We start from the raw sequence: 23436 nt of genomic DNA on the forward strand, positions 1-23436 counted from the left end.
AGGGGCATGGATAGGATAAATAGACAAAGTCTTTTTCCTGGGGTCGGGGAGTCCAGAACTAGAGGGCATAGGTTTAGGGTGAGAGGAGAAAGGTATAAAAGAGACCTAAGGGGCAACTTTTTCACACAGATGGTAGTACCTGTATGGAATGGGCTGCCAGAGGAAGTGGTGGAGGCTGGTACAATTGCAACATTTAAGAGGCATTTGGATGGGTATATGAATAGGAAGGGTTTGAAGGGATATGAGCCGGATGCTGGCAGGTGGGACTAGATTGGGTTGGGATATCTGGTTGGCATGGATGGGTTGGACCAAAGGGTTTGTTTCCATTCTGTACCTCTCTGTGACTCTGTGTAGCCCAGCATCAGTCCATAGTATACTTATCTCCTTATTGATCTAAAGCAATCCTTTGGAAAAATATTTTTTCAGAGATAAATTGAGGACATTCTAGATGTCTTTAATAACAAATGAAATATCCCAAGCACAGGTGCCTTGATCAGTTATATATTTGATTAGATAAATTGAGGACATTCTAGATATCATTCATAAATAGTGGAATATCAAAAAAAGGTGTTATTGAGTGTGGTACAAGATAATGTGATCGACTAATTGTGCAAGAACACTACCTGTACAGTGACATGCTTAGTTAAATTGAAGCCACTTCAGGACTGATTTTACTTAGAAGTTTAATTGTCAGACTGAGCATATTGAGTTTCTCAGGAAAACAACTTCTTAATTGGTTGTGAGAAAGCTTCATTGTAGCTGGAGTGGGATTTCTTTTTTTTAGATGCAAGCTCCAAGGGTGGAATTTAATGCCCTACTAAAGTCAGATGATGGTTTTTGGGGCCATTTATTCAAGTGGGAGGATGGTGGGTGGGAACCTGTGGTCTTCCTACCTCTGCCCGATTAAATCAAGAGAGATTGTCTTGTGGGCAGCTATTTCATCTCCCTGCCTATCAAAGCCCATAAAGGACAATTAATACTCCCTAAAGGGTGTCATCCTGCTACCGTTTATTCACCCCAACAGCAGCAGGAGACTTGTCATACGGAATGCTTGAAAGAATTAGGCTTCTAGGTATGGACAGATACTCTGTTCATTCAAAGATACAGTGGATGAGTGAGGAATCTGTCCCTGAAAAGGGCAATTCATGTCCTAGCTGTTGTCTCATGTCCTCTGCAACAAAATCCACCCAATAACTCTGTCCTGTCATTGTTCATCTGTGACCTGAGTGCCTTGCTGATCCTAGGATTCCTCACAGTGCATTTCTGGCAACTACTACAACTCCCCCTGTGGCATTACTGCTCCTGACTTCTGATGAACTTGCAGCTCTCAAGAATGAGATTTCTGCCTCTGAGGTCTTTGATTTTGTGGAAGTTCAGCTCCTGGCTGGAGGCATTTAATACCTTGGGCCTTTGAGTGGAGGACATTAGGGTCTTTGGATGTCAGTTGAGCTGGTATGACCCTCATTGCCTTCATTAAGTATTTCCCCTTTTTTTTGGAGTATGTATTACTGTACATCTTGAATGCTTTATCCCCTCACCAGGATTGAAACACAGTCTTATTATATGGATTATAGATCTACTGGTGTGAATGACTGGTGTGAGCTATTGTGAATGACTGAATCTTAAACTCTTGAAAACAAGTAATATCTTCTTATCATGAACCATTTAGTATTGTTAAGTGTAAGAACAGAAGAAATGTCTGATCTTATTTCCAAGTCAATTTTAGTCAACCCTAAATAAATCATCACCAATTAGATTGTACTACTTTCTAATTAGGTGACCTTCTAGTGCCATGCAGTTTAATCTGGAAATTATTACTTTGTTTTGTGAAATTACTTGTCATTGTTCTAGATGGTTCACTTCACCTTCATTAAAATAAAACTTAATAGTTGTGCTTTTCATATCTGGAAGAAATGCAGGATACTACTTTTAGAAGGTTAATGTATTTGGTAAGATGGTTAATATATTATGCAATTTTTTTATTTGTACGGGAAAAGACAGGTTGAAGTGCTTAGTACTGTCAATAGATTCAAAGGAGAAGCATGATTTTAGACTGGGCTAATCCCACATGACTAAAGAAATTGTGCACCAGAAAGATAGGATGCAAATGAACGTAGAATAACGGATATTTTGCAAAGGTTAAGAGTTTGGGCATTTTGGGGAGAGAGGAAACTATATTTTCCCCCTAAAAGTAATGGGAAGTTTCTTACGTGGCATTTTTTTTCTCTCTCTTTCAATACTTTTATTATTGTTTTTAAATACAGCCTATGTGTTCCAACAAAAGAGATACTGTCTACTCTGCACAAATAACTTCATGCAAATAATAAGTAATACTTAGAAAATTTAGCAGTCTACTTTTCAATGACTTGTTTATCATTGTATGACAATTTTTAATCAATTATTCCCTTATAGTCATTGATTTTGATGCGATTAACTTGCGTTTTATTTTTTAAGTTCCTTCTGTGGCTACATTTGCCTTTCTGGAAAATCTTGTCCAGTACTACAGACTATATCTCTTGCAATCAGATGTTGGAGAAGAAGGAAGCACTCTGGTACCTGTGGTACCAGACCACCAACAACAACCTTTAAAGGATAAAGTTCAACACCATTATTCTCAACATCATTCTCATCCTGCACCAACTCAGCAACAGTATCAAACTCAGCATCCAGAAGAGCAACAACCAGTGGATCAGCAACATCCAGAATCTCAGCAGACACAACAAAAGTGTTCAGAACCTGAGCTTAAGGTTGAACAATGTGATGAAACTCCAGAACAGCTTCATAACCAACAATATTACCCAGACCAACCAAATCATCAATATCAGCAGAAAACCATCTCAGAACAGCTCTGTGATGTACCACACAATAACAACCAACATCAACAACTGCTTCCAATGAATTCAAACCAGTTGACACAACTCCAGCAACAGTCACCACATCAGTTAACTCTACAGCAACAATCCCCACAACAATTGCCACAACTCCACCAACAGTCACCGCAACAATTGCCACAACTCCAACAGCTGTCGCCACATCAATTGCCACAACTACAACAGTCTCCAGATCAATTGCCACAACTCCAACAACAGTCACCACACCAATTACCTCAGAAGCAGCAGTCATCCCCTCACCAAATATCACAGTCCCAGCAACATCTACCTGACCAGAAGACGTTTTTGTGGCAGCAAGAAGACCTTCAGCCATTGCCATTAGCAGCACCATGTCCTCAACATCCACTTCATCGTCAGCTTCCACAGCACCAATATCCTTCACTACAAGAGCCACCACGCCTGCAACATAGGTTGCAACCTTCAACTTTCGAAGATATATGTCGCAATCTGAAAGCAGTAGCTACTCGTAAACGTATGCGACAGAGTCAGCCATCGGTAAGATTTACCTTTTTTATATAAAATTATTATTTATATTGATTATCTGCATTCAAGTGAAAATAGCTAAATTGTATAATAATTATTTCTACCAGTTCACCAAAAACACCAAAGTGAAGCAGATTTAGGAGGCATAAGTATAATTTCTATTTGAATTCACAGAATAAAACTACTTTCCAGTCTTGGGGGGGTTAAACTACAGGAAAAGGATGGCATGTTAAGTTATTTACTTAGCATGTTTGTGCACAGTTATGTGGGGTGTATTTATTTTTGAGTGAATGATCGCAAGGTCTTGTAGAGAGTTCAGAGAACATTATTGGTAGAACGACAGATGAGCGGCATGGAGGCTTAGTGCTCAGCACTGCTGCCTCACAGCGCCAGGGACCTGGGTTCCATTCCAGCCTCCGGCAACTCTGTATAGTTTGCAAATTCTGCGTGGGTTTCCTCCAGGTGCTCCAGTATCCTCCTGCAGTCTAAAGTAATGAAGGTTTGGTGGATTGACCATGCTAAATTGCCCTTAGTGTCTAGGGATGTGCAGGCTAGATGGATTAGCCGTGGAAAATGCAGGTTACTGGAATAGGGTGGAGGGGTGGGTTTGGTCTTATGCTGTTCAGAAGGTTAGTGTGGACTCAATAAGCTGAATGGCCTGCTTCCACATTGTAGAGATTCTGTGATTCTATGCGGAGCATTGTTTGGTTGAAAAGTCAAGAGAAGCTAAGATTGTTCCTGTTCAGGCAGGAAAGGGAAAATTCAGTAAAACTGTTCATGGAGGACAAGAGGCAAAGCTTGCTGGTTAGTTAATTACACAGGACATAGATTTAAGATCATCAGCAAAAGAACCAGATGGATGTGAAAAATGTTATTATGCAGCAAATTATTATCATTCCAGTATTTATTGTTGAAAAGCTGGAGGCAGGTTGATAAAAGTAATCGAAAGTAAATTGCTGATATATCTAAAAAAGAAAGATGTTCAAGACTAGGAGGAAAGAACAGGGGAGTCAGACTAATGTTTTCAAAGGCCTGCTTTTGCAGAGTCCTGGAGACTCCAGGAACCTCCAAATAGCAAACAGGACCTAGATCTGAAGTTCTGCCTCCATTTCCAATGGTTCCTTCTTTCATCAGAGCAGGACTTCCATATGTGGGAATACTGCGTCTTGAATTATGCTGAGTTGAGTGTAAACAATATAATTTTTCATGGGCCAAAGCCCTTATCCTGCCATGTGGGAGTAATGAATCTTTAGAAAAGTCATAATTGCTTCAGGCTCTTTGCCTTTATTCCTGATGAAGGGCTTTTGCCCGGAACGTCGATTTTACTGCTCCTCGGATGCTGCCTGAACTGCTGTGCTCTTCCAGCACCACTAATCCAGAATCTGGTTTCCAGCATCTGCAGTCATTGTTTTTACCTAGATAAGAATAACTGTCAAGTTGTCAATTTATTTAACTGACCAGCTCAGAAAAAGACCTTGTGCCTGTGAGATGTGAAAAAATCCATTTCAGCAGTTTCAACAGCCATTTACTGGCTTAACCCTGAGACCCCAGGTGCTGTCATTACAGAATTATTGCCTATTTTCTATTTGCTATTTTCCATCAGATTGTGGGGTTTGGGGGGGGGAGGCAGGGAGAGGGAGAAGGATTTCTCTTCAATTGATTGACAGTTTCAAAAGGTTATTAAAGGATTAGCTGTCTTGGTGTGGCGATATGAACACCAGTCAGTTTTTTTGTAATAAGTAATTAAGCACTTACATAAATGGGGCTGTTTTTATTATCTAGTGAACAAGACATTTTGAACATTATTTCATCTCAGCATGATTCCTGAGGTTTGCTCGTGGAGAAATCTGGATGTGTTGCTTTGAGGGGTAAAAGTAGTGAGTCATGAATCAACATAGGGGCTAAAAGGGGCAATAGCAGTTCGGTGGGGAGGCATGAGCTTGCATATATGGACATGGAAGGTAGGTGGGGATGTGAGGTGGTTTGAGGGATCGCAGCTAGATGCTCTAATGTTTATGAAACCCCAGGGATGGAACGTGGCCTTTTGAACAGACTCCTTCATCATCTGGCAGCATCTTTAGCTGCCTCCAATCTGCATCTGTGGACTGCAGGCTCAACTCGATCCTGCAACGTGGAACAAAGATTCTGCCATTTGGGACACTTCTTCCTGTAGTGGATGTAGCAAACCTGGAAATTTCGTTAACTCCCACTAGCCAACTTAGGAGTCAAAACTTAGGCTAAGTTATGTTCGACTGAAAGTTTACTTCTGTGTTGTATGATATAAATATCGTTTTTTCATTCATGAATATAACATTTGAAGACAAGTCTAGCAATATGTATTGCCCATCCTTAATTGTCCTTGACAAAGTGTTGGAGGTATGCCCTCATGAACTGCTGGAATGTATGTCTATTTTCAGACAAGATCCAGGGTTGGGCTGATAATTGGCAAGTAACATTCAAGCCACACAAGTGACAGTCAATGACTATCTTCAACAAGAGAGAAACTAACTGTTACCCCCTGACATTTAATAGCATTATCATTGCTCCCCATCTTCCTCTTCCCCTTCCTGAGCTTCAGGATCCTGCCCCAGACAAAAATCCCACAAGTCCTTTCAAGGCAGCCATTGTCCTTCTCAGGTTCTTCTTGAACTCCTGGTGGTGACCCCTACTGAGCTCTGGTGTTTTCTGGAATGATTGAGCTACTGTTCAGTTGGGGCCAGCTACTGACGTCAGGACTTGCTTCTGCCAAGTGCTGGAAGTCCCATTACTATGATGTAATTTTTACTGTCTGCAGGGGCAGGCTTTCATATTACAAGTTGGCTTCCGCCTTTCCCACTTATGAGGAGCAGTCGACAAGCACAAACTCCATGCTCTTACAGGTACACCACTTCAGGTTAACAAGTTGAGAATTTCCACTTCAACCACCAAACTGGGCAGTGTATTCTAGACACCCACCAGCTTCTGATTAAATAGGTGTTTTCTTACAGCCCCTCTAATCCTTCTACCAATCACCTTAAAACTGTGCCCCCTGATAATTGACATCCCCACGAGAAGGAATAAGTGTTCCCAGTCTAATCTGTGGAGGTCCCTCATAATTTTGAGCACCTCAATTAATTCACCTCTTGTCTCCTCTGTTCTAAGGAAAACAACCTTAGTCTGTCCAAACTTTCCTTGTTACTGCAGTTTTTAAGTCTTGGAAACATTCTTGTAAATCTCCTCTCTGCTGTCCAGAGCAATCATCACTTCATTAACGTGGTGACCAGAAACATACACATTTCCTGATGTAGTCTAACCAGTATTTAATATAGTTCCAGCATTACATCCCTGCTTTTGTATTCTGTGCTCTGTCCAGTAAAAAAAAAGTGATGAGGGACAATTTACCCTGGTCACAGTCACGTACAGAGCAGTTTAAGACTTTGGTGAGGGCTATTCAGTACTGCAACAGAAACCTAATTGTAGCGAATTTCTCAGTTTCACTATCATCGAAGTGAAATCCTTTCCTTTTCTCAATAGGGGTGTAATATTTGCAGTCCTCAGTGTCTTAGGGGGACTAGAAGATTGTGTACAGAGTCAAAGTTTTGTTTGGAGCTCTCAGCAATTTGTCTAAAGTTTCCTGCACAACTGCAAGTGTGTATTGATTAAAAGGGTCTAGCCTGTGTGCAACCTACACTGGAAATTTTGCAGAGCTTCTGCAATTTCCCCCTTACTTTTGTATTCTATCTTTCTTCTGCCAGCAATGTTGGATCTATCACATCTAAATGGAATGCAATAAGGTGCCCATCTCCAATTGGTACCCAATCACACTAGAATTGTCTGATCACCATCAGGCCTCATCTCCCACTGACTCCCTTCAAATTTCTGCTCTCACCTGCCAGCCAAATTGTGAATCTGTATGGCCTTGTGTGGGACTTCAGGAATATTTATTTAAATAAATCCATTCCATAAAAATCAACAGGCCTTGTTTTCCCTGAACTCTCTGGCTATACCACCTCTGTCAGAATTGTGCATATTTTTCCCACCAGTTGTATCAATTTCCATTATGGAATCATATTTACAGAAAAGGTTGTTTGGTGCATCGAGAAAACACTAATTCTTTTTAAAATAATTTAAAACTAATCCAGCTGCCCTGTTGTCTTCTCAATATCCTGAACATCCTCAAAAAATGGCTGCCTGTGTTGGATAGAGTAAAGACAGTGGGCCGCAATGACCTATTGGGTGTAGTGCTAAAGATTTGCACTTTAGAATTGGCTGTGTTTCTAGCCAAGTTGTTCTAGTACAACTGCAACTCAAGCATCTACCCATCAAGGTGGATCGACCAAGTATGTCCCTGGCTATAAAGAGCAGTACAACTGCAATCTGGCCATTTATGCTGCATTTTGCTTACTCAAGAGCCATATTAAAATTATCACGAAATTAGTAGCAAGCAGTATTTACTCACCAATTAATTGTAAATAGATGCTTAGTTTGCAAAGATCACACCATTCCAGAACCCCTTACAGTTTTGGTTCAAAACTGGGCAAAGGCGCTGAATTGCACCGGTGAGGTGAGAGTTGCTATTCTTTGCATCAAGACAAAACTTGATTGCATACGGTGTCAAGAAGACAGAGTAAAATTGATTTAAATAGAAATTAAGTAGAAAACTTTCCACTAGATAATGGTTGTTGGAGGCCAACCAAATTGGCTCGGAACTGTGGCTACAGGAATTCCTCAGATATTGTCCTGAGTGCAAAAGTTTCATCAATGACTATCCTTCCATCATAAGAGCAGCAATGGAAAGTGTTCAGTGATGATTGCTCATGATTTGCAGCTCTTTAGATACTGAAATAGTCCATGCCTGCCTAGAGCAGGACCTGGAGAAAGTGAGGACCCAGCAGATGCTGGAGATCAGAGTTGAAAAGTGTGGTGGTGGAGAAGCACAACACGTCAGGCAGCATCTGAGGAGCTGGAGGAATGACATTTTGGGCATAAGCCCTTCATCAGGACTGTTGGGGGGCGGGGCGTGCGGATGGACAGGTAGGAAGTTCAAAAGGGTAGTGCCGAATTGGAGGGTTGTATCTGGGATGAGGTGGGCGAGAGGAGTTAAGAAAACTTGTGAAATACACGTTGATGTGGTATGGTTGGAGAGTCCCAAAGCAGAAGGTGAGGCGTTCTTCCTGCAGTCGTCGGGTGGCTAGGATCTGGCAGTGGAGGAGGCCCATGACTTGCATGTCCTTGGCGGAGTGGGAGGAGGAGTTGAAGTGGTTGACCACAGAATGGTGGGGTTGTTTGGTGCGTGTGTCTCAGAGCAGGACCTGGAAAACGTTCAAGGTTGGGCTGTGAAGTTGCAAGGAACATAAGAGCCACGCTACTGGCACATATTGACCTTTTTACTAAGACAGTGTCTAACTACTTCCTCTTACTATTCAATAAGATTACAGTCACTGGATTCACTGCTTTAACCGTCTTACAGGCCAGCATTGATCAAAAACCTGATTGGGCCAGCTGTATAAGTACTATTGCAAAAAGCACAGATCAGAGGATATTCCCTTTATATAAAAGAAAATGGAGTATAAAATAGGGAGGTTTTGCGAAAGCTATACAAGGTACTATTCAGACCACATCAGCAATTCTGTGAATAGTTTTGGATCCCTTATTTTAGGAAAGATATACTGGTATTTGAGGCAGTCCACAGAAGATTCACGAGGCTGATACCAGGTTTGGAGCGCTGTCTTATGAAGAGAAGTTGAGAAGATTGAGCCTGTACTTGTTGGAAAATAGAAGAATGAGAAGCAATCTTATTGAAACATACAAGATTGGATGGCATGGTGGCTCAGTGGTTAACACTACTGCTCCAGGGACACGGATTCGACTCTAGCCTCAGGTGACTGTCTATGTGGAGTTTGCACATTCTCTGTGTGGGTTTCTTCCGGGTGATCTGGTTTCTTTCCAGAGTCCAAAGATGTGCAGGTCAGGTGAATTGGCTATGCTAAATTGCCCATAGTGTTCAGAGATGTGCAGGTTAGGAGCATTAGTCAGGGGGAAATGTAGGGTAGGGGTCTGGGTGGGTTACTCTTCGGAGGGTCTATGTGGATTTGCTGGGCTGAAGGGCCTGTTTCCACTCTGTAGGGATACTATTAAAAAAAATATTTTAAAGAATTCTTAGAGGACTTGATAGGGTAGGTGAGGAAAGTTTTTTTTTCTCCTTGTGGGACAGTCTAAGACCAGAGAACATAATCTCAGAATAAGAGAATTGCACATTTAAGACAGAGATGAGGAGGAATTTCTCCTCTCAAAGGGTTGGGAATCTGTGGAGTTCTTTACCGCAAAGGGCTGTAGAAGCTGGGACATGAAGTACATTAAAGGCTGAGATAGACAGATTTTCAATCAGTAAGGGAATTGAGGAATATGGAAAGTGAAATGAAGGAATATCAAATCAGCCATGATCTCTTTGAATGGCAGAGCAAACTTGATATGCTGAGTGGCCCACTCTGCTTTCATGTCTTATGATATTATGATTTTCTCTGGTGAGATAACTCCACTTCTGACTACCTAGAACCTTTCTACCATCTACAAAATCAAAGTTAGATACATTGCAGAATATTCTTCCATTGCATGGCTCACACAGCACTCAGAAAATTTGGTATCTTCCAAAATAAAGTAATCCATTTTGCTACTTAGCAACTAATTGAAATGATACAAATTAATTAATGAAAATGATTGATGAGGGCAGAGCGATAGACGAGATCTATATGGACTTCAGTAAGGCATTTAGCGAGGTTCCTCATGGTAGACTGGTTATCAAGGTTAGATCACATGGAATACAGGGACTACTAGCCATTTTGATACAGAACTGGCTGAAAGGTAGAAGACGGAGGGTTGCCTTTCAGATTGCAGCCTGTAACCAGTGGTGTGCCACAAGGATCAGTGCTGGGTTCACTGCTTTTCATCACTTATATGAATGATTTAGATGTGAACATAGCAGATATGGTTAGAAAGTTTGCAAATGACACCAAAATTGGAAGTGTAGTGGACAGCAAAGACGGTTACCTCTGAGTACAACGGGATCTTGATCAGATGGGCCAGTGGGCCGAGGAGTGGCAGATGGAGTTTAATTTAGATAAATGTGAGGTAGGGTATTTTGGAAAAGCAAATCAGGACAGGACTTATACACTTAATGGAAAGGTCCTGGGGAGTGTTGCTGAACAAAGAGACCTTGGATTGCAGGTTCATAGTTCATTGAAAGTAGAGCTGCAGGCAGATAGGATAGTGAAGATGGTGTTTAGCGTGCTTTCCTTTACTGGTTAGAGCACCAATTATACAAGAAATTATGTTGCGGCTGTACAGAACATTTGTTAGGCCATTTTTGGAATATTGTGTGCAATTCTGGAAAGATGTGAAACTTGAAAGGGTTTAGAAAGGACTTACAAGAATGTTGCCAAGGTTGGAGGGTTTGAGCTAAAGGGAGAGGTTGAATAGGCTGGGGCTGTTTTCCCTGGAATGTCAGAGGCTGAGGGGTGACCTTATATTATTAAAATCATGAGGGGCATGGACAGGGTAAGTGGAGGAGTCCAGAACTAGAGGGCATAGGATTCGGGTGAGAGGGGAAGAATCTAAAAGGGACGTACGGGCAGATTTTTCATACAGACAGCGATGCGTGTGTGGAATGAGCTACCAGAGGAAGTGGTGAAGGCTGGTACAATTACAGGATTAAAAGGCATCTGGATGGGTATATGATTAGGAAGAGTTTAGAGGGATATGGGCCAAGTGTTGGCAAATGGGGCTAGATTAATTTTGGATATCTGGTCGGCATGGACAAGTTGGACCGAAGGGTCTGTTTCTGTGCTCTCCATCTCGATGACCCTACTCCAATTCTTTGTATGCCAGTTTAGCTGCTTGTTGTGGTCAACTGTCAAATGGTTCCCTAATCATGAGATAATGTTTGAAGTGAGCAATTCAGAGTGGATCCTCTGATTCCTCTGGACACTATCCCACACTGGGAAAAGGAGTACATAAAATGGCAGTAGCACAAAGAACTTGCAGACAACCTTTTATCATGCACATCATAAGCTCCCATCTTGTCAGTTTGTGCTTGTTGCCAGCAAGGGTATTGTTTTCCAGATGGAGAGTAAATGTTTAATTCAGCAAGGCTCTTCAGGAAATTCAATTTTTAAAAAAAGTCAGCAGTTTGACTTTTTTCAAATGCTGCATCCCATCCACATTTACTTTCTCCATCAGTGACTCACTGTGGATGTAGTAAGTGCCTTCTACAAGATGCACTGCAGCAACCTGACAAGATTTCTTTATCAGCGTCAACCCATCCCAGATTTTCCACCTAAAAGAACAAGGGCAGCATGAAGCAATGCCATATACAGAGTCCTTCCAAGTTGCTCACCCACCCTGAAATGAAAATATATTGCTGTTCTTTCTTCATTGCTAGGTCAAAATGCTAGAAGTCCCCACCTAATCACGCTGTAGGTACACTTGCACCACATAGACTGTGGTAGTTAAGGTAGATGCTCTGAAGGGCAATTGAGGATGGACAGTAAATGCTGGCCTTGTCAGTGATACCTACCTCTGTGAATAATCAAAGTGAATGAGAGATGAAAGATGTTCAGATTTAGAGAGGGAGAAATATATTCAGATCTGCTTGACCTGGTTTGTTTTCTTTGCAATTGGTAATTTCTGGACACAAAACAGATGGAACATTTTGATCAACCTGCCAAATATAATGCCTGAGTTTAAGTTTTGTTGACTTGAATAGAAAAGACAGTTGGGTAGACTTTTTAACAGGTAGTTGATCTGATTGTTTTGTGCCTTACCCTTAGTTGAAATTTACTGCCACACAGAGAACCATTCCGACACTGAGAAGAATATTAACAACAACTTCTATTTATTTTACGTCTTTACTATAGTAAAACTTTTCAAGGCGCTTCACTGGAGCATCACAAAGAAAAAGTGAAACCAGGCCACGTAAGATGATCTTAAAATAGCCAAAAATTTGGTCAAAGAGAGAGGTTTTAAAGAGCATTCTAAAGGAGGAGTAGTTAAATTCTGGTATTCTGCAAATGTCAGAGTTGGCATTTTGAGGCTTGAGGAGGTCATGGAGAGAGGGCGGGATGAGGTCATGGAGGGATTTAAAAACAAGGTTAAGAATATTATCATTGAAAAGTTGTTTAACTGGAAGCCAATCTTAGTCAGCAAACACAGGCATGATGGATAAAGTAAGTAGAATACAGGCAGCAGTGTTTTAGTGATCTCAAATTTAGTGAGGATAGAGTGTGGCACGCCAACCAGGAGTGTATTGGAAGAGTTTTGAGCTAACAAAGGTATGGGTGAGGATTAAAGAGAATCTGACACAAGGAGACCGGGAGAGTGGGAAGGGAAAGGGACATTGGGAGACAGAGAGGCACATGTTATGAACGAGAAAGAGTGAGAAAGAGAGATCTAGAGTGACTTGCAGAATAAAGGATTGTTCTCTTAGGCAGTCCCTGGGATTGAGGATAATTTGCTTCCAGTCAGTGGGATCTGAGATGACTGTATCAGTGATTCTATATTTATCCTCTACAAAATTGAAAGAAATACATGATTAGAAAGTACAGAAGTACAAATGTATATGGATGTCAGGAGAGAAAGCCACATCCAAGCAATCGGACATTAGTTTGATCTATTTCCAACTTAGTCGATATGACTTGTGATTTGTGCTGATAATTGGGATATCTTTAATTAACATGTAAACAAAAACATTTTCTTGTACAATTTTAAGGTTTTATTCCAGCAAAAATAGTAATACCCACCTGAGTGCTAGAGTTGTTGCATTGCATGCAAGGCTGAAAAGACCAGTGACATCCAATGGTTTACTAAGCAAATTCTCTTTTTAATTATGTGAAAGGCATTCTTAAGAAAAATCTTTCTTAAGAATCTGGGAGTATAAATTACAGAAGACATCCAAGAGTAGCTCAATTTCAACAGCAGGAGGCGTGACCCCCATGTATCTGAAGAACTACTCTGACACTGTACAAACATAGTACAATCATCTGTAAAGTGGTTTCAAGGATTAGGGACTCCAAATTGGTTGTGAGATTGGTTTATGGTTCTGCCCCTCTATAAGATGCATTTCACTAAGACTTCCACATGTACCAGTGCACTTAGGGACAGGCAATAAATGCTGGCCAGCCACCAACGTCCACATCCCACAAAATGAATGAATTTTTTAAAAAGGATATACATCATAGAACAAGGACATGATATGGAGACTCAAGTGAATGGTTCTTTTAATTGATACAAATAGCCAAATACAACTTCCGTTTATTAATAATGATGGGAAGATGTTAGTGAATTTCTGTTCATTTTTAAATTTTATTTATACAGAAGAACTTTTGAATCCATTAAGGCAAGCATATGTCTTTCCATTTTATAAAACAGGAGTCATCATTGCATACTTTGTGGTGAATTTATAGTGGAGGCAAAACAAGAGTGTTCTAATGAACTGTGTCACCTGGACCCCTGAACCAATGTAGGCCAATAAGGTGCTTTGACACTCTTTGGGCTCTGTACCGTGGAAAAGTGGTTTACATTGGTCAGCATCAGGTGTTCACACGGTTCAGTGTAGATCAGTTCCATAGCCCTGATGAGGGGTCTGGCCAAAAGGTTGACTCTCCTGTCCCTCAAATGCTGCTTGACCTGTTATGCTTTCTCCAGCTCCACATTTTAACAACTCTGACTTTCCAGCAACTGTAGACCTCACTATCTCCATAATTGGAAACCTGTTTAATTACTAAAGAGTAACAGGCTGTGCCACTGCTATGCTGTGTTGTATGCACAAAAGATTGAAGTTACCCAAGCATCTGACTTTCATCCATTGTTCTCTCAACTTCTACAGACAAGTCTACTATGATGTTGACTCATTATGCAGGAGCTGGGGAACAAGTTGTAAATCAAGAGAATCAGCAAAACTAGGGAGAGGAGTTTAATACAGGTAGTTCTTCTATAATGCGATGGTTACATTCTTGTGCAACCCCGCATTATAGAAAAATTGCGCTTAAAGTGTTGGCGATGTAATCCTATTACATCCAACACACATTTTAAAAGTTCACACTTTAGAAACAGAGTCCCCAGTTCATCAATTGCATTACAGCAAATTGGCATTAATGAAACGTGCGTTCTAGGAGAATGATGTAGTCAAGATGGTGCAGATTTAGATGCAGGGAAGAATCGAGAACTTGACACGTATTGGCATGTCAGAAATCCAACCTGATCATATTCAATATTACCTTTAACTGTCATGCTTTTTGAAGCAGACAGCAAACCCCTGTGGAGCTGTCATTCAGTCATTTAAATACTTAAATGCCCAACTAGTAAAGCCTTTAACCTAGAATTCTGGCTTAACAGCCTATGCATAAGTTTACTGAGCTGCAAGTTGTATCACTAAGTGCAAAAAGTTGAGAGCACAACGGGGAGCTCTTGATCGGTGAACTCCATAGCCACTCCCCTGCTTGCGTGAAAGATTTTTGTTCACCAACTTGCTTCTTAGTGTGCGCTTTCACTCTCTTTTACAGACAATTATTTGGAAATCATTTCACCTACTTTTTACTTTGATCTGCACTTGCCTGCAGTCAGCCTTCAAAGCAGCATGGGAGCAATTTAAACAGTTATGCAATTGACCTCTGATGAGGAACAGGAAGAACAGCCAAATCGACATCGCTGGAAAAGCAGCAAGAGAAGCTTGAAGGCAGATGCCTTCTTTACAGCCATTTGTTGTTTCAGATTTCTTTCTTCATCCCTTCATTATTACACACAGGTGGCTGTTAAGTAGTTAGCAGATCATACCGTGTCTGGACACAGCTTTTATTTCATGACATTTTATTTCATTGTCATTCTCTTTGATTTACGCACAAGGAGTCTTTTTTTTGTTGTTATTTAATCTCTCCCGCCCTCCACTTTAGTACAGACCTTTCTTGTTGTTCTTCCTGCCCTTTCTTCCATTGGCTTAAAGCCCTACTACATTTCTAACTTTAGTTCTAATGAAAGATCATCCAAACTTGAAACTCTAATTTTCCTGTTCACAAATGTTGCCTCATCTACTGAGTATGAAAATGTGTTGCTGGAAAAGGGCAGCAGGTCAGGCAGCATCCAAGGAGCAGGAGAATCGAAATTTCGGGCATGAGCCCTTCTTCAGGAATGATTCCTGAAGAAGGGCTCATGCCCGAAACGTCGATTCTCCTACTCCTTGGATGCTGCCTGACCTGCACTTTTCCAGCAACACATTTTCAGCTCTGATCTCCAGCATCTGCAGTCCTCACTTTCTCCTAGTCTACTGAGTATTCCCAGCACACTTTTTAATTTCAGTTTTTCAAAATTTGCAACATTTTACTTTTATATTATTGCCTCCGTATGCTCATACTTAGCCAGTAGATCTTTGTTGACATCTGTAGTCTCCTGGAATGAAATCACTTTCCAAGTTGACCTGGAGGCGCATGTTATCATTGGCTTCAGAGTCACTGCAGCCTTGAATCTGTTCGATTCCAGCTCTTTCCAAGACTCTGCTGGTGATGACTTCAAGATTATACAATCAGCTGCCTCCTTAGTGATCAGTACCAAGGTCAGGGCTGGATGAGTCCATCACACATGAAATGGTAGTGCATTTGCTGCAAGAAAGTCATTGCCACATTGTTGCAGTCAACTAAGATACCCTCATGTCATCTTGATTCATTATTAATTGAAAGGATTCTACCCCATCAATGTTTTTCAACCACTAGATGGTTTTCATGCATGATCGCAAGAAATTCTGAAGACTGTCATGTCATGACAGTCACATGTCCTAAAGTTTTTTCCATCTCGACCAAGTTAGTTGGTGTGTTCTTGGGTACAGTGGCTAACCTCTGAGGACATTGTTCCTGATACCTTTTAATGAATCCTTCCGGGGATGCAGAGGACAAATACAACATGAGCCATAGAGTGCAAGTGTGCACATTGAACAAGCTATTGGAGTTGCTAATGAGGTGATTCAGCTACCTGAACAGATTTGCGGCCATCTTCCAATATGAATGCAAGGAACTTTATTGGTAGCACTGCTTCAGGAAGGTGCTAACTGCTCAGCATCCTGTAATGAGGATCCTTAGTTAGCTAGGCTGCCTACAGCATTTACAGACTGCCAGGTAAGGATGTAATGGGCTCATGCAGGCTTACTTTGTATAAACTGTTTTTGTGAAGCCAAAGCTTAGGTAGTAGTGGCAGATCAAGAGACTCCGCAAGACCAGGAAAAGAAGTGTAATTGCCAGGAGAATACAGATTTGGACACAAGGAGCACATTTTTTTGTGAGAGAAAACAGTGAAAATTGATGGAAGGAATGCAGTAAATGTTGCCAGTACAGGTTTTAAGAAAGCGTTTTAACAAAGTAATTTAGACAACTTAGGCTCATGGAACAAGAAAGTCAGTACTAGCTTGGGGGAAAGAATGTTACTTAAGAAAAGCAAACAGCTGTGGTAAATGGGAGTTTTTCAGATTGGAGGATGGTAAATAGTGGTGTTTCCCAGTGTTCACTGAAAGGGATATTTTAATATACATAAATGATTTAGATATTGGAGTACAGAGTACAATTTAAAAGTTGTTGATAATATCAAACTTGGTGATGTGGCAAACAGTGGCGTTGATATCAGCGAACAATAGCAAGTCATTGGTAGGCTGTTAGAATGAGCAGACAAGTGACTAATGAAATTTAACATGATTTGATGCATTATGGCAGAAGGTGGTGTGCATGGACTACAGGACTTATCAATGTATGTGCATTGTAGGACATGTCAGAAAGCAAATTGAATCTTAGTGTTAATTTTTTTAAAAAAGGGTTCTGAGTACAAAAGCAGGAAGGTTATACTAAATGTGTTGCTGGAAAAGCACAGCAGGTCAGGCAGCATCCAGGGAACAGGAGAATCGACGTTTCGGGCATAAGCCCTTCTTCAGGAATGTTCTAATGAAAGATCATCCAAACTTGAAACTCTAATTTTCCTGTTCACAACATTTGTGAGTATGAAAATGTGTTGCTGGAAAAGGGCAGCAGGTCAGGCAGCATCCAAGGAGCAGGAGAATCGACATTTCGGGCATGAGCCCTTCTTCAGGAATGATTCCTGAAGAAGGGCTTATGCCCGAAACGTCGATTCTCCTGTTCCCTGGATGCTGCCTGACCTGCTGCGCTTTTCCAGCAACACATTTCCAGCTCTGATCTCCAGCATCTGCAGACCTCACTTTCTCCTCTCTAAAGCGTTGGTTAGCTCACAAATGTTCTATTATATGCAGTTCTGGCCCCAATCTTTAGAAGGGACGTGTAGGTTCTTGAAATGTTTTAGCTGAATTTTTCTGGGAATGAGGGAATTAAACAAGGTTAGAGAAGCTGAACTGTACCTGAGTACAACAGCTTTAGAAAGGTAAAGACAAAGCCTTGCCATTTACTGATGATACGAAGACCAAGAGACAACATTTTTTAAGGTTTTGGATAAGAGTTGCAGAGAGATGAGAAAGAGCACTTTTTAAATAGTAAACAATAATGGCCTGGAGCTTATTTACGAAAAGGATGAAAGCAGAGACCTTGGGTATGTCAAAGGGAAATTAATTGGGGTTTTTAAGGGATACAAACTTGCAAGACTACTTGGAGCAGATTTGTTTTACAGATACTTGGACTTTATTGGTCAAATAGTTTGCGTCTTTGTTATAACTTCATGACATTGTTATACTGTTTTCCTGATGGCTGTCATCCATTCAGAATGCAATATTAAAATAAGGGATAATGGAGATTTCAAATACAGTGCTTAATTCATTTAAATTTCAACTAACATACTGACGTTTGACATTGTTATGAACAGCCAAGTAATTCTCTTTGTCCAACAAAGAAGTCTTCCTCTTCCACTTTCTATTATCCTTCTGTAGTGCTAAATCCCCATGGCCTGAGCAGAACTACGGGGAAGCTTCCTATCTCTTAGCTCTTAACAGCTGAAATGCCATCAGCAGACATTCTGTGGTTTTGGAGACTGAGGGCCTTGCCGTGGATTACCCCAACTGTCCTTGTACAAGGGACAGATAGATAGTCACTGAGTCTAGGGACTATTTGGAGCTCTGTCTGGAGTTGGGTACAGGGGTGCAAGGGATGAGAAGTGGGAATATCTTGAGATGAGTCCTCCCTTTCAGTCATTCTATTCTCAAATTCCCTCACATAGTCCAAATGCATTTTCCTAGTACCCGAGAAATATAGAGCAGTTTTCCTCGCTTCAGTCAGGCCAGGCAAGGCTTCCCTCCATGGGCAGCCATTGGTGAAGACAGCCAAAACATTCAGTTGCCTCCACGTTCAACTCTCCATGTAGATAGCCACTCATTTCACAGAGGAACATCAACAGAAGTGACTAATGCATCATGACATGTACGGCAGAGATGGACTCATTCCACTTCTCTCCAGGACTGTACAATGTCTCTGGAAATGCTCACAGAACAACAAATATTTTCTGTTGCTGCTCCAAAATTGGCATTTATGGATGACCCAAGCCTCAACATCGACTAAGGAGAGTTTGTAGTTCCTGGCTGTCTATTTTGGACTTTTCACTGCTGTCACAACTCTAGCATCTCCAGTCCACCAAGTATTATTATTTATGGAGGCAAAGCAGAGTTAACATTTCAGGTCCAGTGACCCTCCTTCAGAACTCCAGTTTGGAATTTTGGATTTCATTCTAATTTCCAGTATCTACTGTTTTTTAAAATTATCTGATGGGTGGGAAAGCAGTTAAAGTTTCTTATCAAGGCTAACATCCAATGGTTTCAACTGACGCAGTTGTGGTGCCAGAAGGAATGGGTCTTTAGGACAAAGGTTCACTATGGGATCTGACACAATTTCATCTCTTCCTTATGTTCCCTAGTTAAAAACAACACATCTTTCCTGCTCTGTCCTGAAGTGGTTGAGCATTTTCTAGATTTTCCAAGGAAAGTTGAAATCGGGGACTCCACCACTATGGTAATTTGCCATGTTGGTGGTGGTAATGCCTGCAATTGACCATATGACAACTTGGCTTATTACCATTGGTGAGAAACGTGTTTGTGCATGAGTACTGTGACAGTGCCTTCCTTGTGAAGATGTCTCCTATTCATATTACAACTTTTCTAACACCCTTGAAGATGAAATGAAAGCTGTAAGCTAGAAGTGATATAGGAGAGGATCAAATCATGTGTAGATCTTGATATTTCAGCTGGAAATGAAAACAGCTCAAATGAGTGGCAGATATGCACCAAGTGGAAGGTTGAAATCTAATTCCTTCACCAGGTACATGAGGCATCATCATGGCTCCCTCCTTTATGGTAGTTAGATTAAGGGGAGTTGATGGCCTATTGGTATCATCGCTGGACCTTTAATCGAGAGACCCAAGTAATATTCTGAGCATGGGTTCGAATCCAGCCAAGGCAGATGGTGGAATTTGAATTCAATAAAAATCTGGAATTAAGAGATTGCCAGATGCGAAAACCTCATCTGGTTCACTAATGTCCTTTCTTCCTTGGTCTCACCTCATGTCACTCCAGACCCACAGCAATGTGGTTGACTCCTAACTCCCCTCAGGGCAGCTAGGGATGGGCAATAAATGCGGGCCCAGCCAGCGATACCCTTATCCCAAGAATGAATAAATAAAAGTTGCCTATTATTGCAGGGCTGCTGATGGTTCTCTGCCCCGTTTTGGATTTGTGCATTTTCATCCTGTAGAGAGTTATGAATGAGCGCTCTAAAATATGGGAGGATGGCTGATATGCATGCAGGAATGTGCTAAAGAGTAAGTATGAGCTTGAATTGCATGGCAATGCCTTAATAGAGAAGAATGATTAGAATTGCAAACTCTTCTGAAGAGTGTTCACAGGAAAATATCAAGTAAGTTAATGGGAGTTTGACACTTGTCCTTAGGAGCTCATTGAACCTTTTAGCAGCACTACGTCAATGTTCTTGGGGCTGTAAGTCAGAAGTCATACGACACCAGGTTATCGTCCAACAGGTTTCTTTGAAATCACAAGCTTTCGGAGCACAGCCCCTTTGTAAGGTGAAGTGACGAAGGGGCTACATTCCAAAAGCTTGTGAATTCAAACAAACCTGTTGGGCTAGGCATCGTGTGACGTCTGACGTTGTCTACCCCAGTCCAACACCAGCACCTCCACCTCATTGAGGCTGTACTCCTGCTACTAACTAGTTCAGAATTTTGAAGCCCATTCTGGCCTCTTCCTCCTCTGTGAAACAACCCATCTCTTAACATTCTCATTGCATTCAGCGTTTCCTCCAAAGAATCATAAAACTGGGCAAAGCCTTACAATGTCTCACTTCCATTGCCTTCTGGAATTGTTCATTCTAACACCGAATGCAACCACTTCTGATTCCTGTAAGCAACCCTTTAAATTTAGATCCTTTCATTGATAGATGCAGGTTGTCCTGTCTACACTCTGTGGTTGATCAGGAAATCTGGAAATAAGGTTTCAATTAATTAAAACTTTGAAAAATATGAGTTTATATATGACAGCCACTGTGGATTTGTTGAAAGTAGATTGTATTTGACTAATTTAGTTGAGTCCTTTGAAGTAACAAAGGGTGTTGATGCCTGTAAAAGACATTGAATTAAGTATCACATAATAATTATTAAAATGATTTGAAGCCCTTGGAATTAAATGACCGTGCATCCAAGAGTGGCTAACAAAAAGCAGAGAAGAGTGTGAAGTGATGCCTTTTGGTGGAAGAAATGAAGAGATTCTGAAGCCAAGTGATAAAATTGAAGAGGTGATAGTGAAAGAACAGAGGCTCAAATTTGTGAAAGGTGGCAGAGCGAGTTAACAAATTTCAGGTTATGGTTTTAGGGCCAGAGAGAGACACACACTCTTGGTGAAAAGTTAATTTGAAACAAATATTAGAAGGAAAAATGTTTGCAATTTTTGTTTCTGGTGGGCAGAAAATGTAAAAGCTTGTTCAAAATAATAGTGTTGACTTAAGTTTTCATTCTGTTAAAATGTTTTTCACATTCTTGCAACTAATCTGTTTTCCAGAGCCTTAAAAATTTCATTCATGACATTTCTAGAGTTCTACCTTCAATCTAATAAGTTCACATTTCCAGCTCTGTATTTTCAATGTTGTTATTTCCTTCACTTGGTTGCACTGCCCTTAATCTATCATATTACAAATAGAACTTGGCATTTGCAGCAACATTGAAGCTTTAAGATTTCGAGTATTATTGAAACTATATTTGGAGGTGTATTAGTGATACACTTTCAAAAACGTTTGTTATTATAATTTAGACTTGGAAGATTACAAATTCTCTTCAACTTACATACCATCAAAGTAGGAACAATATTGTTGTTCTTTCACTATTGCAGGGTCAAAATCCTCAAACTCACCCTCTACCAGTACTGTAGGCATCCCGACAGCCAAAGGGTTGCAGTGGTTCAAGAACTCGGCTCATCACCACCTTCCCTAGGACAGTTAGGGTGATCAATAAATGGTGTCCTAGCCAGCAATGCCACATCCCTTAAATAAAAACCAAAACAACTGCAGATGGTGGAAATCAGCAACAAAAACTGAAATTGCTGGAAAAGCTCAGTAGGTCTGGCAGCATCGGTGGTAGGAAATCAAGGTTAACATTTCAGGTCCAGTGACTTCTAGTCAGAACTGATGATAGCTAGGAAAAAGTTGTTTTTTTTTGTGTAGAAGATAGGGTGGGGTGATGGTGTAAAGAGTAAATGATGATAGACTCAGAGATATACAAGATGGCAATAGACCCTTCGGTCCAACTTGTCCATGCTGAACAGATATCCAAAATAAATCTAGTCCCATGTGCCAGCATTTGACCCTTATCCCTCTAAACTCTTCCTATTTATATACCCATTCAGATGCCTTTTAAATGTTGTAATTGTATAAGCCTTCACCACTTCCTCTGGCAGCTCATTCCATTCACACATCACCCACTGTGTGAAGATTTGCCACTTAGATTCTTTCTAAATTTTTCCCCTCTCACCTTAAACCTATGCCCTCTAGTTTTGAACTCCCCTAACCCTGGTAAAAGACTTTGTCTATTTACTCTATCCATGCCCCTCAAGATTTTATAAACCTTTATAAGATCACCCATCAGCCTCCGATGCTCCAGAGGAAATAGCTCCGGTCTATTCACCCTCTCCCTATAGCTCAGATCCTCCAACCTTGGCAACATCCTTGTAAATCTTTTCTGAACCCTTTCAAGTTTCACAACATCCTTACTATAGCAGGGAGATCAGAATTGCACACAGTATTCCAACAGTGGCCTAACCAATGTCCAGTACAGCTGCAAAATGACTTCCCAACTCCTATACTCAATGCACTGACCAATAAGGCAAGCATACCAAACGTTTTCTTCAATATCCTATCTACCTGCAACTCCACTTTCAAGGAACTATGAATTTTCTCTCTAAAGTCAATCTGTTCAGCAACACTCCCTGGGACCTTACACACTTAATGGTAAGTCCTGCCCTGATTTACCTTTCCAAAATGCAGCACCTCACGTTTATCTAAATTAAACTCCATATGCCACTCCTCAGCCCATATGACCCATCTGATCAAGATCCTGTGTGCTCTGAGGCAATCTTCTTCCCTGTCCGTTACACCTCCAATTTTGGTGTCATCTGCACTAAACACAGCTCCTATGTTCACATCCAAGTCGTTAATATAAATGAGGAAGAGCAGTGGACACTGCATCGATCCTTGTGGTACTCCGCTGATCACAGGCCTCTAGTCTGAAAGGCAACCCTCCACCACCACCCTTTATCATCTACATACGAGCCAGTTTTGCATCCAAATAGTTGGTTCTCCATCTATTCCGTGTGAGCTAACCTTGCTATCCAGTCTACCATGATGAACCTTATTGAACATGTTACTGAAGTCCATGTAGATCACATCCACCACTCTGACCTCATGAATCTTGAAGTTTTTTGAAGAAGTAACAATCAAGTAAGTGAGACATGATTTCTCACACACAAGGCCATGGTGATGATTCCTAATCAGTCCTTGCCTTGCCAAATACATGTAAACCTTATCCCTCAGGATTCCTTCCAACAACT

At 41.0% G+C, this 23436-nt stretch overlaps 1 protein-coding gene across 9 annotated transcripts in view; it reads left to right on the forward strand.

Moving 5' to 3' along the window:
- prdm11 (PR domain containing 11) overlaps window positions 1–23436 on the forward strand; it is a 177625-nt gene that overhangs the window by 108074 nt on the left and 46115 nt on the right. For 4 of the 9 annotated variants that reach the window (XM_043706248.1, XM_043706247.1, XM_043706250.1 and 1 more), the window contains one exon: window positions 2455–3386. The exons of the other annotated variants lie outside the window; for them this stretch is intronic. In XM_043706248.1, the coding sequence (XP_043562183.1) occupies window positions 2455–3386 (932 nt within the window). The remainder of the gene's footprint in view (window positions 1–2454; window positions 3387–23436) is intronic. 9 annotated transcript variants of the gene reach the window in all.

Source organism: Chiloscyllium plagiosum, chromosome 16 (genome assembly GCF_004010195.1).
Source record: "Chiloscyllium plagiosum isolate BGI_BamShark_2017 chromosome 16, ASM401019v2, whole genome shotgun sequence".
Classification (NCBI taxonomy): domain Eukaryota; kingdom Metazoa; phylum Chordata; class Chondrichthyes; order Orectolobiformes; family Hemiscylliidae; genus Chiloscyllium; species Chiloscyllium plagiosum.